At 36.6% G+C, this 19,069-nt stretch overlaps 1 protein-coding gene across 1 annotated transcript in view; it reads right to left on the bottom strand.

Annotated features, from left to right (window-relative positions):
- The window catches only part of FAM13A (family with sequence similarity 13 member A), a 333,262-nt gene that overhangs the window by 267,947 nt on the left and 46,246 nt on the right, over positions 1-19,069 (bottom strand). The window contains exon 4 of the mRNA XM_047091509.1: positions 3,528-3,705. Coding sequence (XP_046947465.1) covers positions 3,528-3,705 — 178 coding nt within the window. The remainder of the gene's footprint in view (positions 1-3,527; positions 3,706-19,069) is intronic.

Below are 19,069 nucleotides of genomic sequence, written 5' to 3' on the forward strand. Positions count from 1 at the left end.
ATATCCTGTATTTACTAAGGGGTTTATATCCAAAATACATATAAGACTCTTAATACATGTAAGACTCTTAATAATAAAGACAATCTGATTAAAATATGTGTAGAGCATCTGAACAGACATTCCTCCAAATAAATAAAAATAGCCAATAAGCACATTAAAAGATATTCAACATCAGGAAAATGCAAATCAAAACAATGAGATACCACTTACTAGGGAGATTCCAAAATTCCTCTGAAAGAGCAAATATAATAGAAAAATAGAGGACAAGAAGGAGCCATACAAAAATGAGAAACAAACATGTATACAGTACTCATGTATTCCCACTCATGTGGGAAGTTAATATGTGATAGAGTTGGCACTGTAAATTAGGAAAGAGATATGCTACTCAGTGTATAATTTGGCACCAACTATTTGAAGAAAAATCAAACTGGATCTATACATGATACATGCCATATAAAAAAGAAATTCTAGATAAAAGTGAAAAGGTAATCATAAAAAAGCTATAAATATAACAAAAGAAAAATATGTAATGTAATACCTTTGTTATTAATGTAATATTAAGCAAGAAACAGTATTCAGATTTATTAAGCAAGATACAAATGTCAACAAAAAGAGGAAGAGTTGAAAAGTTAATTAAAAATTTTTTTAATTTAATATATAAATCGCCATAAAGCTAAAAGGCAATCACAAAGAATTTTTGTAATTTTTTTTTCTAAATAAGGATTAGTTTTTAGAAAACCTAAGGGACTCCTACAAAGCAACAAGAGCCACAACTAAAAAAATTAAAAGCACAAGACAGACACAAACTACAGTGAAACACAAATACTAATGCCACCTACCACCTAAATCTAAAATATACTCAACTTCACAAATAATTAGGATATCCTTTTTTCCCATTAGATCAACAAGTACTGAATTATGTGTTAACATTCAGCATAGCAAGGTTAGAGGGAAACAAGTATTCTTAAACACCAATGGTAGAATCATAAATTGTTACAGCTCCATTAAGGGCACCACACATTAACTTTAAAATGTGTATACTCAGCCAAGCAGTTCCACTTCTAGGTTACCTTTTCTATAGAAATAGTTGCAGATGTACATAAGGAATTAAAACACTTAATATATTCACTGCAACACTATTTTCATGTAAAAGAATTGACACTAAGTGCTTATCAGTAGAGGGAAAATTAATCAGGCTAGGGGAAATTCCTAGTATTCAATAGTTAAAGAATAATGTATGTAAGTAGAGTGATATTAAAAGTTCCAGTGATACTAGTAAGAGCAATCAAGCTTCATATGTATCATTATAAGACATATTTAAAAATTAAAGTTTTATGGCTGTGTTCAGACATAAGGATGGAAGGATATATACCTACTGGCTATGGATTTTTATCTCTAGGAAGGAGAGGTTGGCATGGGAGGTACTAATGGCGGAGACTTATGATAGAGACTTTATTTGTATCCTATATACTTTCTATGTTGTTTGAGTATTTATAATGATAATATTACATGATCATCTAAATTTAATAAACCTGTAACTAGGATTACATATTGAAAACCTATAATTTAAGAGTCACCCAGAAATCCAGAATACAGAGCACCAAACATTCATCTGCTGTTAGTGCATTTTCTTCCATTTTATAATTATATATTTCATAGCCAGTTATCTTTTTATATCTAAAATTTTATGTTCTTTCAAAAGTTAACATCTTCATATTTCATGAAGATGTTTCTTTATTTAAAAAAATCTTCCTCATCTATCGACTAGACAAGGTATTCACCTTAGGTATTAAGAAAAGCATTTCCTTTGTCTTTTAGTGGGTCTTGGTAAGAATTATCCTTGAATCTCAGCATTCCACTGATCATCTTTGTAACATGAATGGACTAAGTGTGGTCAAAAGTTGAAATGTCTACTTTTCCTTAACTTGGACAGAGGAACTTCAAAGACAACATAAGCCACTTCTGCCTCTTTAGAATCAATCAGATATAGGAGACAGTACAGTACTTGGTAAGAAGTTCAATAAACAGTTATCTGTTGTAAGAATTATACTCTATTTCAGTGTGAAAAGGACCTAGTAGTGACTTCCAGAACTGTAAGTTTAGACACACATACCAAGTAGATCACAACAAAGTACATATACTTAATGCTGTTGAACTATACACTTAAAAATAGTAAAATGGTAAATTTTGTTAGTGTATTTTACCATCAAAAAGGATAAAAGCTATACTAATCAGTAGAGCCTATAAAAACTCATTACTTGATATTTTTGATTGACTAATTGAAGCAAGTTACCAGAAATTCCAGATCAAGCCCAATCCAGTAAGTCAGCAATGAGGTATGGATCTGTGAGTTATAAAATGATCACTCTACTTACAAAATCATTTTTACCTCTTCTAGAATTTAGGGTTTCAAAATTATTGAACACTTTTCTAGTTATCTCTATTTCTTACATGTAGGTCACTAAACAAAGGTTTATTTTGAAGATAGGAGTAAAAATAAATACAGCCTAATACAAAGCTCTTGAGTAAGAAATTAGTAGAGGCTATGTGTGAGATATTTATTCATAAAACCCTAACATATCCTATGAAATGCTATTATTTAAAACTTAAATCTCTAAGGTTACAAAGGGGATAGTTATTAAGGTAGAACATCTCACCAGAGTAGGCTGTGAATGTCCTGGAACCCTGGAGTCACTATGATCTAAGTCAGAGTTTATATTTGGACAGTCATTCTGAGGATTGTACTATTCCTAGTTCTGGGCTGCTGAATGAGCTTAGCTGAGTATATAAACAAATACACTATTAAAAAAATTGCTGAGAATTTCTGACGGCTTTAAAAGCGGGAGCGTTCTTTGTTCTTATTACTAGAAGAAATGTGTTTGATATCAGTGGGGATTAATAGATTAATTAATAAGAGAGTTAAAAGCAAAGTCTCTGGATTGCAACATCATATTTTACACATCAACAATGAAATACCTTTAAGGAATAACAGGGAAAAGAAAACATGAAGTTTTACAAAAATTTTTATGGCCAGTGCTATAGCAGCCACCAAGGAGACTACTTTATTTCTAGTCTAGTTTATTCTTAGAAAACAAATGTAGTTGAGGTTACATTTTTCTGTCACTGACATATTGAGCTTGAATTTTTTCATTTATTAGCAATGATTTTAACTATCACATTAAAAAATTATGCACTATATTATACTCCTTCCCTTTCTGCTAATCAATGTTTCAGATTAGAATTTTTAAATGCCCTTTTTTTAGCAAAAGTAAAATGTATTTCCAGAATTTTAAAGGCAGTTGTTTGAAATATTACAAGTTATGGTTTCATGAAAGGCATATTTGCCTTCTTCAAAATTGGGATGAAAAACAAGGCTAAAATGCCCACTAGCAAGATAGAACTTCCCCAACATAAACTGGTTGACTTTTCAGTCTGAAATATGACTCTACATCCCAAATAATTTCAGGCAGTAACAAAGGGAAAAAGTAGTATGTGATAATATTAACAGCAAAGCTCCATTAACTTACTGAAAGCAATTTGGCCCAAATACAGTGGCGAGATTGTGAACATTCATGCGATTCTGCACATGGTGCTTGGCCACTTCTGTCAAGAACTGGCATAGGTACTTGAGGAGGCAGTAGTGGACATCTGGCAGCTCTTTTATTAATGCTCTTAAGCTACTGTCCTGAGCATCATTTCTGTCATCTGGAAAGAAAAAGAATAAAAAAAATGCTCTCAGGCATATTTCATAGTAACAACAACAAAAGCACAGAGGCATAATATAGTCTAACATTTTATTCAGGAAAAAATTCCTGAAGACTTAAATATTAAGGCCATCAAAAGGTGGGGGGGGGCAGTTTTGCTTTTTCTTTGATTGTTGAGTTTCCTTGATGTTAAAGATTTACTAACTTATTCAAGACACTCCGAAAATCATGAGCTTTACTTAGTGCATTAAATGGGTTCATATTTCACTTCTGTGTGTTCCTTACCCAAAATTAAGACTGACTTTTTATCCATTTGATTAAGGTCTTCAAGTTTGTTAAAAACAAGAATCTCTTGGTTGAATAAGATTTAATACAGGAGACATTTCTAGGTCACCATGAACAAAACTAAACTAGTGATCAGGAATCTAGATAGAGAAAACTGAAGGAAGCTATTTTTTTTTAATGATCTATAATCCTATTTAGGCATGTACTGTATGTATGTATGTATGTACGTACGTATGTATTTAATTAATTTTTGAGAGAGTGAGAAAGCAAGCATGGCGAAGGGGCAGAGGAAGAGGGAGAGAGAGAATCTCAAACAGGCTCCACACTCAGCATGGAACCTGACACAGGGCTCTATCCCACGATCCTGGAATTTATGACCTGAGCCAAAATCAAGAGACAGAAGCTCAACTGAGTGGGCCATCAGGCGCCCCAGAGAAAACTGAAGGAAACTATCAATTTCTACGTAGCTTTTTCTCTCTCCCATGTCACAGAGTTTAGAATTTGATATGTGCTTTTTATACAAAGCCTACTAACCTATATAAAGCCAAAAATATCTTACAGTGAGCCAAAATTCAGACACATATATGAAAAGTTTCCCTCAATTCTCAAAGATTTATGTAATTTGTCAATATTAAATACAGAAAAGTTATCTTAAAAAATTTTGTATACTATTTTCTTTCAGAGGCAAATATAAATCTTTTATAGCAAATACTTTAGGGGAATAATCATAATCCATCCTTTTAGGCACATGTCTAAGACAATGAAAACTTAATCCAGTTATAACTAACATACACTGGATTCCTTAACTTAGATAGGTCAGCTACTTTCAGCCAGTCAAGTGTTAAGAAACAGCAAAGTGAGGCAAATGTGTTGCAGTGGAAGAGGATTAGTCAGTGTTACAAAATGCATGCATAACATGATGCCACTGAAGGAGTGAAAACCTAGAGAACACGCAGAAAGTCACAGAAAGTGCTGCTGAGTGGCTGCAGTGCTAGGATTAGGAAGGTCAGGAGTCACTTCCTGGATTAGAATCCTCCTTCTGGCACTTGCTACCTGTGTGAACTTAGACTCGATACTAGACTTATTTATAAATATACTAAACTCATTTATAAATGGGAATATTAACTACCTCATTGGGTTGTGATGAGGACTGGATGAGTTTAAAGTTGGAAAGTACTTAATATTTTTCAAGTTTTTATTTAAATTCTAGTTAACAGTTGCAAAGTACTTAAAACAGAGAGGCTGACACACAGTAAGTGCTATGTAACTACTTGTTAAACAGAGCAACTTCTTTTACTTCACCGTCACTAATTTGGTTTTATGAGAACTGAGGTTTTAATGACATGTCTTTTAATATAATGAGCCCATTTCACCTTTATGAATGTTAGAATACGGGATGCTGCCAAAAAATAGCACTGCCAAAAATGTACAGACTTCAATCTTTGTTAAAATCGCTTTGGAGAACATTCCCTTTATGACTGGAATAATGATTTCTCACTGACCACAAATGATGTGATCCAATAATGTATACAATGTATAAATAGTTTTCTTGATATTAGAAAATTTTATTTACTTTAAAAAAAGAAAGACATCATATTTAAATACTTTGATAATCCATAAAACGATGTGGTATGTTGCTTATGATGGCATTGTTTTCCACTGTATTATGATCTTGACTAGGTAAGAAATGGAAATAATTAAGTTTGGAGTGATTAAAAACTAATTGAAAACTACACATTTCTCAGCCCTTTGTGTTATAAAAATAAATATGAACTACAAGAAAATGAATTCGATTTTGCCCTTTTTATTTTCTTACAGCGACTAATCCAGAGTGAATCTGGATGTTTGCATGGGTGTGTACTGTCTGCCTAAAATTGTGGTTTAATTCCAGTATTTAGGAATACAAGCAACAACATTCTAACAGCCTTGATAATGGGCCATTAGCCTTCTGGCTCTGAGATGAAACTTCAGATCTTAAGTTAGACGATGTGTGAAGACACCAGATTAAATAAAACAAATATTGAAAACAGTTATGAGTTTATGACAATAACATCTTTCAAAGAGAAGGAGCACTTCCATCATTTACTTCCAAGTTTTGAAATACAATAGATAATTTTCCCAGAAGTAAAACTGACAAGTAACGGGAAGGGAGACAAACACACACAACCTAATTCCTTTATGGCATGAATGGAAGAATCACTAAATCTGTTCTGAAAGAGAAAAAGCAGTTGAGGAGAAAGTATCTTGTACGTGTTTCCTACCCCAAAGCATTTGTTTCCTATGACTCAGTGATTCACTCACTGGGCGAGTATGTGAGTGTCCTCTCCTTCACAGGCTTGAATGGCAACACACTGAATTTGAACCCTGAATGCTCATAATTTACTTCCTCTGTTCAGACATACTGACACTGCCGTAAAGATCTTAATTTATTAGCGTAACATTTGTCACCTCTTTTCCTACTAAGCACGTGCTAACATACTAGGACTCTGTAATTAGCACTGTTTCTAGAAACGTGGTAAGTATCACTGCTATAGCCAGCCTGAAGTAATCTTACAGACAAGATTTCTTATACGTGAGAATAATTGTTCAACACCTTTAGGGGAGCCTTGTAGAAGTATGCCCAGCATAGCATCACTGGGCAGTTGGCAGTATTGGTGCAAATGTGCCTTTTGATGCCTGAGAGAAAAAGTTCATAGTAATTACTATTGCTTGCATTATTCTTTGATGTGCTGATACGTAAATATAATAAACATTGCCTTGTCATTCATACTCTTGCATTGATATTGGTAATTACAATGGCTTCCTCAAGGTCTCACATAAAAAAAAGTGAGCAATGTTTCTATTTTCATGCACATTTATTCATATATTATTTATGATACTTAGCACATGCTTTGTGCATCTGGCATTCTCTAATGCTAGGCATACAGTACAGAAAACAAACTTCATGCTTTTATGAAAGTTATATTCTAATGGGAGAGACAGACAGTCTAACTGTATATATGTGAGTGGTAACATCAGTGCTCTGAAGAAATATAAAGCAGAATAAGGGAGAATAAAGTGGAGTGACACAGGGAGGGAATGTTATTTCATTCAGCATGATCAGGGAAGGCCACTCTGATATGGTGACTGAGCAGAGAGCTGAAGGAAACAGAGAATTGTATGTTAAACAGTAGTAATGGCAATGGCAAAGGCCAAGTTTGGGAGGGTGGCAGGAAATGAAATTAGGAGACAGTGCGGTGGGGGTTGGGGGGGGGAGGGAGAAAGAGCCAGGGAAGATCATTACAGTCTTATTATAAACCATGCTCCCCCGCAACCCTGAGTGAGAGTTTTGAGCTGTGAGGAGGCTGCATTTAAGAGGACCACCCTGGTTGCTGTGCTGAGTCTGGACTGTGGGGGGTGTGGGTCAGTAGAGGCAATGGAAAGTGGGCAGCTGAGCTGGGAGACTCCACAGTCCCTGAGAGAGAGGCTGGTTGGCCTGGAGCAGGTTGATAGCAGTGGGATAGTAAGACATGGCCAATTCTGGATATAGTTTGTATCTTGTTTGTTTTATATATGCAAGTTCTTTGTTTTCTATGTGAAAAATACATGAATGGAATACACATTCAATCATTCAACAAATATTTACTGGATGGCTATTCTGTGTCTGGCACAATTCTAAGCGTTTAGGATACATCAGCAAACACAGCAGAAACCCCTGCCCTCAGGGAACTTATGTTCTAGTAGGTGTGACACTGAACAGTAACTACAGTAATAGGGATAGAGGGAATTCAGAGTCCTGGCCCCGGGGTGATGGTGGTAATTACAATTATATACACGCTTTGTCAGCAAGGCCTCATTGAGAAAGTATTTGATGTTTATTGTCGGTTAATGTAAAAAATTCGCAAACCAGCAGATGTAAGCTCATTCAGAGTTGGAGGCTGAGGTGTAAACATCTTTTAAATTCCCTCAATGCCTTGCATATAAAAAGTGATAAAGAAATAGTTTAAATAGAATGATGCTTTTAAGATACATAGAGAGTAAGACAAACTAGTATAGAAATAAAAAGACATATATATTCCAAATTTTGAAGAAATGTGGAATAATTTAGTCCATTTATACAACCAGCTGGATTGAAGTGTTGAGTAGGAAGGGGATCACAGAGGATCCAAATGATAACAAAAGTGTCATTTGATGGTCAAAGGGTAAGGACACTCAGCAATGAAATTCCACACAAGAAGAAGTGAAACGCACCTCTGCAGTTGTACTGAAATATTTTAACTGTTTAAACTTGTAGTTATCTCTAGAATTAAACTGGAATAAGAATTAGAGTATGTTATAATTCACGAGGCAAAAGGTTTAAGAAAACTTTGCAGATGGAATAGTGGTTAATAATTGAAATAGTCATCATTTTCCTTGACATTAATCTTTTCATAGGACAAGAACTTTCTGTATTAAAGAGTCACTTGAAATTATACAAGTTTTCCTGAAAGTTTGCATTTGCTGTTGGCTAAATTTGAACCATTTCTCAAACTAAAAAACAACTGCACAATGAGCACAGTATATATAGTATACAGAGGAAACTACTCAGCACTTAAAGACTGTACCATAAAAACTTTTGTTCCAGATTAAGTAGCAAACATTGAACCACGTGGCCAGTATTTGTTCTCATTAAAAAAAGATTATGATCATAATCAGTAATGCTGAACCTATTCCACGGGATGGCACTTAACTCTAATCTGGACATTCATCCTGGTGTTTGTCACATGCTTTGACTTTTCAGTGACCATGAAGTTATACTCTACTTACAGCCTTAGGCTCAAGGAGAAAAAACAACAACAACAATAAAAAGAGCAAACTGCTAATCTCTACCACGATATATCTCAGAGCCACGAGAAGGTCAGCCATTAAAAGAACCAAAATATTTAGCCTCATGGCGCCAGATTTATCGAAGTAGCTTTTTATTTCCTCATTAAGCCTCACAAAGGATTCATGAAAACTTGCTAATCTGTTAGAACAATAATAAGTGTTGCTGATTTTGAAGATGAGGAAAGGTCACAAGCCTGAGCATGTGGAAGCCAAGAAGAAACCAGCAAGAAAACAGGGATCTTGGCCTTACGACTACATGAAATGGAAAAGTGCCAAGGTTCCAAATGAGCCTGGAAGCAGCTTCTCCCCTGGAACCTTCAGATAAGAACCGAGGCTGATTGACATCTGGGTTTGGCCTTGTGAACCTGGAGCAGAGACACCAGCTGGGCCCACAGACTTCTTACCCACACAACAGTGAGGTAATTTGTGTGGTTTTAAGCCACTCAATTTGCAGAAATCTGTCACAGCAGGAATAGGAGCCTAGTATATCTCCAGTTAGAACGAGACTGAAACAGAGATTAACTTGTCCATGTTCACACAGTACCAAGTAGCCAAGCTATAAATCAGGTATGGCAGTAGGACCTCAGAGCATATGATCTGATCAGTATGCACTTACAAACTTAGATATAGTTATCATTGTTACAGAGCAACTACCACACTGTCTCATACATGTAAATGTTTAACAAAAGTTTCCTGAATCAGCAAATGAACAAGCAAAATTGCTGAGTATGGGGGGGGGGGTAGTCTTAATTCATTTATGATACATTATAGCTTCTTAGGTCCTGAGGTGTATGGGAGGAGCATTTTAATAAAAGCCTACACGAATGTCTAGGCACAAAATTCTTTGTAGAATACGTGAGAACAAAACATCAGTTACATTTCTTTCTAAATATGCATTTGTAAACAATAGGAAAAAGAATCATAAAACGCCAGCTACACTGGAATACACTGGGTTTTACCCTTGTATTTCATACCCCAGGAATGGAATCACTTCTTTAGTGTGGCGAGAAGCTTATCTAAACAACATAATTATATTTTCTGGTTACCGGAATTGGTAGATATCTATGTAAAAGTAAAGGTTCTATTTTTACAGCTCTCTTAGAATCCTTGCCAATGACAAAGTTCTCAAGGCCTCACACAAATTTCTCAAAGGGTGTGATGATAAAGTGACTAATAAAATTTAATCAAGTGCAGTCTATTCTTAGATATTAATGAAACTACAAATCTTATTCTGATTAGATTCTACAAGACTCACAGGTGTGTTTACTACAAATTAGCCAATATCTACACTGATACTCCTGGCTCCCAGAATGAACCTGCATGGAAAGGCAAAGGCCTGTAGGATAAAAAAAGAATTTGATGATACTTTACTTTTCAGTCCCATGACAAAATATTCCTAATGATGCCTAAATAGTATATCAGCAAGTCTATTCCGTGGGCACTTACTGAGTGCTGAGTGCTTGTTAATGGGGACAAGCTGACATAGATAAAAAGATAAGAAACACATGAAACAGTCCATCTAAAGTCAAAACTGCGAGTTCACATCTAGGCTAGATGTTAGACACAAGCATTTAACAGCTAAAGAACCTGTTTATGTGGGAATGTCAGTACACAGGAGAGTAAAAAAAGCAATCGCAGCACTTAGGAAAGGGAGCCTCCTACAATATAATATGTGAATTTTTAACAATACTGGCAATATCCCAGCTAACAAAGCTTGGCTCTTTCCATAAATCTAGTTCTATATTAAAGAGGCAAAGTACAGTAAGTGTGTAATTTCAGTGGAAATCATTTTACCACCAGTTCCCACCCTCTAAAACCCTAGTGATCCAATGCTCAGCTGTAACTGGACTTATTTGGTGTCATAGGAGGTACACCAACAAACCCAGTTTTTAAGTCTATTTTGGATGTTGCTTCCTTCTCCCTTAAGTCCTCAAATTATTTATGGAATCAGTGTAAAGGTTGATAATTTCCACAGGTTTAGCAAAATACTGGTATTCAAAATACAGCTTGACAGAGTTAGGGCTGAGCTAGAGGCAACTAGCAGGCCAATCATTTGTCATCCCTTCAAATTGATATTCTTTTAACTTCATTACATTTTTTACATGAGTTGATCTCCTAATACAAATAATATATATATTATATATATCACATAATGTATATAATATACATTTATATATATATTAATTTACTGGCTGTTCTTTTTCTCTTCCAGCTCAAATAAGATGCTCTTCACATAAAAACATTAGTGAAAAATGCAGAATTTACTGGAGATTTCATCAACTCACAATTCATTCTAAAAATCTCCAACAGACATTATCTTGTTGGCCCTTAAGCAACCGGTCTTCTCTCTCTTTGTCCTCTTCAAGTTTATAATTCATCTGCTATTACAATTCTACTGCCTCGACTACAAGGATAACTAAAATTAAAAACAGATAATAATAGGTGTTGGCAAAGATGATGAAAAATCAAACCTTCATTTATTGATGATGAGAATGTAAAATAGTACAAGTATTTTGGAAAACCATTCCTTAAAATGTTAAACAATGTCACCCTGTGACCCAGAACTTTTACTCCTTGGTAGATACCAAGAGAAATGAAAACACATGTCCCTACAAAAACTTGTACATAAATGTTCATAACAGTATTATTCAGCCAAAAGGTGTAAATAACCCAAATATCCATCAATGGATAAATGTGATATATTCATACAACAGAATACTAACCAGCCATAAAAAGGAATAAAGTACTGATGTTCCAACATGGATGAAACCTGAAATATACACTAAGTGAAAAAAACCTGTCACAGAAGACCACATACTGACTCCATTTACATGAAATGCCCATAAATCTAGGCAAATTTATGTAGCTAGAAAGATTAGCACATGCCTAGGGCTGAGAGAAGTGGGAGAGGTGGAGAGGAAGGGAGGAGAGTGCCCACGAAAGGGTTTAGAGTTTCTTTCTTTTTTTTTTTTTTTTTGGAGTGATAAAAATGTTTCAAAACTAGATAGTAGTGATTGTTGTATTCTGAATATACTAAAAGCCACTGTATACTTCATTTATTTATTATTTATTATAATTTATTGTCAAGTTAGCTAACATACAGTGTATGCAGTGTAGCCTTGGCTTCAGGAGTAGATTTGCATAATTCATTACTTATATACAACACACAGTGCTCATCCCAACAAGTGCCCTCCTCAATGCCCATCACCCATTTTCCCTGCCCCTCCCCAACCACTGCCCATCAACCCTCAGTTTGTTCTATGTATTCACTGTATACTTTAACAGGGGCAATTTTATGGTGTGTAAATTGCATCTCAATAAATTTGTTCTAAGGAAACTATGTTGGCTTTAAAATCAAGTATAAGATGGGGCTCCTGGGTGACTCATTCAGTTAAGTGTCCAACTTTGGCTCAGGTCATGATCTCGCAGTTCATGAGTTTGAGCCCCGTGTTAGGCTCTGTGCTGAGAGCTCAGAGCCTGGAGCCTGCTTCAGATTCTGTGTCTCCCCCTCTCATTGCCCCTCTCCTCTCACGTTCTGTGTCTCTCTCTTTCTCAAAAATAAACAAACATTTAAAAAATATAAAAAAGGTCTCCTGGGTGGCTCAGTCAGTGAAGTGTCTGACTTTGGCTCAGGTCACGATCCCCCAGTTGGTGAGTTGGAGCCCCTCATCGGGCTCTGTGCTGACAGCTCAGAGCCTGGAGCCTGCTTGAGATTTTGAGTCTCCGTCTCTCTCTGCTCCTCCCCTGCTCACACTCTGCTCCTCTCTCTCTCCCAAAAATAAACCTTAAAAAAAAACTAAATAAAATCAAGTATAAGTCAGTGGAGACCTTTTAAAGATAAGCTTATCTACTTTTCCTAATACCTTACTAAAATGACAATGAAAGAATTAAGAAATATAAGCCGTCAAGATAAAAAGAACAGCTGACAATAGTAAAGATCTTTACAAAGTTACATACATGTGAGTATACATATACACATGCACACACACATTCAAAACCAGTTGTTCTAATGCAGATTAACTGTTCAGCCATGGGCTCTCTATCCAAGTTTGCATAATCCCACTCACTACTTAATGTTATCTGGTACAGTCAAAAAGGAAAATAAAGATTTGTATGCATACTTAGCAAACAAAATATCATCTAGTTGTCAAGATCTACAGTCTTAGACATCATGGGGGGTTATAAACACAAATAAGGTTTTCCTGTCACATGGATCTAGGAGGGAAGTAGAACTGGAATATCATCAAAATGTGTAGTCAGGTTTGGAAACCTCCAATTTATTCCAGTGGAGGTCTTGCAGAAACCTGATTGACTGGTTCCTTGGGCAAATATGCAAGTGGCAACCTTTAACTCTTTGGGTTTAGGTCTGCCCAGAAACACGGAATAGTTTATATATTTGGCATTGCTTCTAGGAAACCTAAAAAGCACATAATGAAAATGGAAAGGGCTTAAATATGGAGTTTTAGTATAATGATTCTGTTTTTCATAGAAACAAATTTGAAGGTTGAATAATTTCAAAAGAAGAGGAACTTCTCAGTAAGAAGGAATTAAACCCAGGGAAGGAAATATGTCATATGCTTGCTATGGAGCTCATACTATCCAAGAAGAGATTACTTAATAAGTAGAATTGTAACTAACCAACATTTGCATGGTACTGTAATATTTTCAAGGCAGGGCACCTGAGTGGCTCAGTATGTTAAGCATCTGACTTCAGTTCAGGTCACGATCTCACGGTTCATGAACTTGAGCTCTGCCATCAGGCTCTCTGCTGTCAGCACATAGCCTGCTTTGGATCCTCTGTCCCCCCTTTCTCTCTGCTCCTCTCCCACTTGCACAGTCTCCCTCAAAATAAACTTAAAAAAATTTGCAAGGCAAAACCACTCAGCTAACCTCCAACAATAAAAATGGCATTATGATACATAGTATGTATAAAAGACAGGCTTAACTCAAACTCACCCTGGTGAATTCCTCACGTAATGAAGAAAAACATAACTCAATCTTAGGCACAACTCAGCTTATTAAATTAGGTTTCTTTACAATTAGGCATTGTACTGATTGAAATGGTCCTGTTATTAGGGTGCTTTTCTTTAAAAAACAGTTGCTGACTAAATTATCAAATTCTCATAAACTAAAATTCACAGGCTTGTAACTCGCACATATTGTTTGCACAGCTGCTACTATAAAATTCTGTTCCATTTAAAATCAAGTACAGGGGGAGAAAAGGAAAGGGAGAATGTCCATTTTAAGAAAAGGATTGATCACTTGTATTTATCTAATTAAATCTGCTTCCCAAGAACCCACTAAAATGACAGCAAAAGATGTTTAAAAAGTATACGCACAAAAAAAGGGCAAAAAAAGAACAGCAGAGGAGAGAGAGGGAGATGAGATTTCAAAGACATTTGGAAATGAATGCAAGGGACTGAAAACCCCAGTCTGTTCTAAGGCCTGTCGAGGCTCACAGGAGCCTCCACCACCCTGTACATCCAGGCAAGCATGCGGTTAGGCAGGAGGGCTGAGGCTTAGTCCATGCATAATGTCAATGGATTCTTACACTCTGGAGATAGTGAAGGGCTAGAGCAAGGAGCATAATTGAAAATCTGAGGACCAGTGAAAAGACCCTGCTTAGAAAGAATGGGTGCATTAGCACACTTCCTACTTCCGTGCTCTTGAGGAACAAGATGGATGAAGAGAAAACTATGTCACGTATAGACATTTGTGGGTCCCCAAATCAAATAGGCTACATTTCCCTCCATCTATACCCACTATCTAATCCTCCTAAAGCAAAGTATATCCGTAGACAAGCCCACTGTCCCCATATACAAATGTTTCTCTTAAATCCTATCATCCAAGATCACCCATGTTTACATGAAGAAATGCAAGAAATCCCACAACACAAATATAAGGAAAAGAAAACTATAAACAACAACAACAACAACAACAACAACAACAACAAACTTGCTGGTATCCTCAGAAAGATAAGATTAAGAATAGGATTCTATAAAAAGAATAGAGTGCTTTGAAAAAGAAATAGCACTAATATTTTGGATATTAACAATATAAAAACTAAAATTTAAAAAACAAGCTTGGAAAATAAAGTTGAGAAAATTGCATAGGAAATAGAATTAAAAGACAGTGATAAGACAATAAGCATTCAAGACGGTGATATAAAAAGATCCTGAAACTATCTCCTCCCACAGACACAACCAATCTAAAGCTACATATGGAACAATTTCCTCTGAAAAAGACCTGAGAAACAGTGTAACAGCAACTGCACAAGTATGAAAGAAGCACACTGAGATGGGTAGGAGAGACAGAGACATTCTTCCCCCACCCACAGAAAAACCCACTTCAGGTACAGGAACCCACAATACAGAGGGATTTCAAAAATATGTGACTTCTTCCTGAGAAGCAAGGAATTTGTGTCCCACATCAGGCACCCCAACCCTTGGGACCTACAATGGAGAGATAGGCTGCCAAAGCATCTGGCCTTGAAAACCAAGAGGGCTTAAATCCAGAAGAACCATAGAGCTGTAGAGAATGGAGAACCCACTCTCAAAGGGTATGTATGCAGATCCATTTGCCCCAAAATCCAGTGCACAAGTAGTATGAATAGTACATAGACCTTATGTGAAGAAGATCCACTTGCTAGTCTTAAAGCCTCTGCTGGAGAGACAGGAACCTATTGAGACTCTCTGGGGATGGAGCCATTGGCAGGTGCAATTTTTGTGTTATTCTACCTTGGTAGTACAAGTGGTGGTTGGTGCTATGTTGGTACTCTCTAACCTGCTAGCACTGGTAGGTATACTGCCACAGAACCATCAGGCCAAGTAGGTGAATTCCCTGCCCCTTGTGCCACAGCTGCAGGTGCATGCAGCCCACACATGGGATGCCCCTTGAGCACCTGGTTCTAGAAGCCAGGGGGGAAACACACATCTGGGCCCTCTGGGCCAACTTCCACACATGGCCAGTCCTTCAAGACTAGGAGAGGTAGCTATTTTGCCTAATATGTAGAAATTAACAGAGAAAAGTCAAACAAAATGAGGAAGCAGAGGAATATGTTCTAAAAGAACAAGGCAACCCCTCAGAAAAAGACCTCAATGAAATGGAGATAAAAAAAAAAAACTACTTGATAAATCAGAGCAATAGTCATAGATACTTATAAAACTTGAAGCATGGAAGAACACAGAACTTCAACAAAGACAGAAAACATAGCAAAATACCAAACTGAAGTCACAGAGCAGAATATGACAGCTGAGCTGAAGAATACACTAGAACTGTTCAAAAGCAGACTAGACTAAATACAAGAGTGGATCACTGACCCAGATGACAAGGCACCAAAAATCACCCAGAGCAGCAAAAAGGAAAAAGAATTAAAAAAAAAAAAAAGGAAGATAGCTTAAGGGTCCTACAGTACATAAGGAGAATAACATCTCCCTTACAGAGGACCCAGAAGGAGAAGAAAAAGAAAGGGGGCAGAAAAAATTATTTGAAGAAATAATGGTGGAAAAGCATGGAAACAATCTAAAGGTTAACAGATGCATGGATAAAGACACACACACACACACACACACACACACACACACACACACACTGACACTATACAAAGGAATACCACTCATCCATAAAAAAAAAGGAAGTCTTGTGATCTACAACAATGTGGATGTACCTTGAAGGTATTATGCTAAGTGAAATATGTAACACAAAGACAAATATATATGATATCACTTATATGTGGAATATAAAAAATAAGACGAACCAAACTCATAGATACAGAGAACAGACTGGTGGTTTTCAGAGGGGAGGGACTTGGGGAAAGGCTAATATAATGTTATCTACTAATTTTGCCTCAAAAAAAGAAAAAGAAAGATAGCATAGGATAATTTCCAAGACCCAAAGAGGGTATTTTCCACATAGGATGGACTTAGAGTGCTGAGAACAATACACTGAAAAAAAGACTCCAGGAAATAGCAGGTCCAAGAAGGAAGACAGGTAAGAGATTCTCAGAATCAGCCCTGCAACCAAATTAGATGGGAACAGAAGAAAAGGGGCCAAAGAGGAATCTCCCCAGAAATAAAGAATTGATAAATTATTTGAAAAGCTTTGAAAGGTTAGTGGATTTATTGGAAAATTTTTGCAGTTTGAAAAAATCTGCAGATAGGTTTATAGAAAATTATGTGAGTGAAAATGTAAGACACATAACATCTCACACATACACACATACCCTTATGTAGTCATAACAAGTCAAATATTAATTAGGACATCAACTAAACTTGTGATACAACACTACTGGGAGAAATTGCTCGTTGGAAGAGACAATGTAACAGCTAATTCTACATATTTCATAAGCAGAAGTGATGATATAATGTCTGCAAGAAATTAAGATATAACATTGTAAGAATATTCTCAAATGGAAGCAAATACCAAGGAACAGCTAAATAAATGAAATCTGATTTCCTCTAGGAAAGAATTGAGGACTTCCAAAGGGTGTGTAGGGGTTGGCTGGTTTTCCTTACTAGTCTCTTAATTTCATTTGATTTTTGTTAAAGAACTATATGCATCTATTACATAAAATAATTTTTTTTAATAAAGGAAAAATATGTCCAAGAGAATGAAGACGTATTTTAAGAAAGTAATAAAGTTATTTAGGAATTGGCATTTCAGTATTTGATTAATTTTATTGAAAGATTACCAAATCCAACTAGATTTACATCCCACCCAACACATTCACTACGCTTACTGTTGGAATCATGTGCCTGTTTTCCAAACACCTCTGTTCATGTAATCCTCTCTTCCTAGATTACACACTACCTATGGGAATTCTACCAGTCATCCAAAGCCCAGGTGAAGTACTACCTTCCTCTGATCATCTGTTTTAGAAGGGATCCCTCCCCTTCTCAACCCTACTTCTATTCCGTGTATCCTGGCTCACTATTACTTCTTCTATTCCCAAACAAAACTGGAAGCTCATTGCTGGCAGGACAGTACCCTAATTTTTTTTTTTTAATTTTTTTTTCAGCGTTTATTTATTTTTGCGACAGAGGGAGACAGAGCATGAACGGGGGAGGGGCAGAGAGAGAGGGAGACAGAGGAGAGAGAGGGAGACAGAGGGAGAGAATCGGAAACAGGCTCCAGGCTCTGAGCCATCAGCCCAGAGCCCGACGCGGGGCTTGAACTCACGGACCGCGAGATCGTGACCTGGCTGAAGTCGGATGCTTAACCGACTGCGCCACCCAGGCGCCCCAGGACCCTAATTTTTTATGGGAGCAATAGTAAAGCAAATGCCTTCACCTCAAAAATTGAGAAGAAATTTTTATTTGTGAGTGAGTGAGTGAGTGAGAGAGACAGAGAGATCATGAGAAGGGGAGGGAGCAGAGAGAGGGAGAGAGAATCCTAAGCAAGATCTGCACTGTGAGTGCAGAGCCTGAAGTGGGGCTTGAACTCAATGAACTGTGAGATCATGACCTGAGCTGACATCAGAAGTCAGATACTTAACCAATTGAGCCACCCAGGCAGTCCTAGAAGGAATTTTTTAATTGCCAATTTCTTTTTTTTTTTTTAATATTTATTTATTTTTGAGACAGAGAGAGACAGAGCATGAACGGGGGAGGGTCAGAGAGAGAGGGAGACACAGAATCTGAAGCAGTCTCCAGGCTCTGAGCTGTCAGCACAGAGCCCGACGCGGGGCTCGAACTCACGGACCGTGAGATCATGACCTGAGCCGAAGTCGGATGCTTAACCGACTGAGCTACCCAGGCGCCCCTAATTGCCAATTTCATATACATAACAGGCAATGTTTATTTGCAGGCTTCAATTTCCATTAAAATCATATAACAAACAAAATAAAAATTAACTGGCAGTCAATACAAAAACATTCCCAAGTCCATCTTGTGTGATTTGCCAACTCAACCAATAATCAAAAGTACAAGTAGTTTCAATTAATTTGGGTAAGAATTTTGAAATCCTTATTTGAACCCCAAACTGTGGCCTTTTGTTACTCTTTTCTACTCTTTCTTAATTATTAGGCAGGAAGTGTACTTATTCTTCTATAACACTTTTGTGATTTTTTTTTTTTAAGAGATGGAAAAGGTAGGATACAGAAAAGGTAAAGAGACCAGGGTTAAGCTTGAAAGTAAAGAAGTGGGGGGAACTGCACTAAATGGCTTGCCTTCTTATAATCAAGAAAACAAAAGGCAGAGGCACAGGCTGAGGATGAACTGGGACATAAGCATGGGGGA

Source organism: Lynx rufus, unplaced genomic scaffold, assembly GCF_022079265.1.
Source record: "Lynx rufus isolate CCGP_SWC_20201006 ecotype Redwood Valley unplaced genomic scaffold, mLynRuf1.p SCAF_3, whole genome shotgun sequence".
NCBI classification, from domain to species: Eukaryota; Metazoa; Chordata; class Mammalia; order Carnivora; family Felidae; genus Lynx; species Lynx rufus.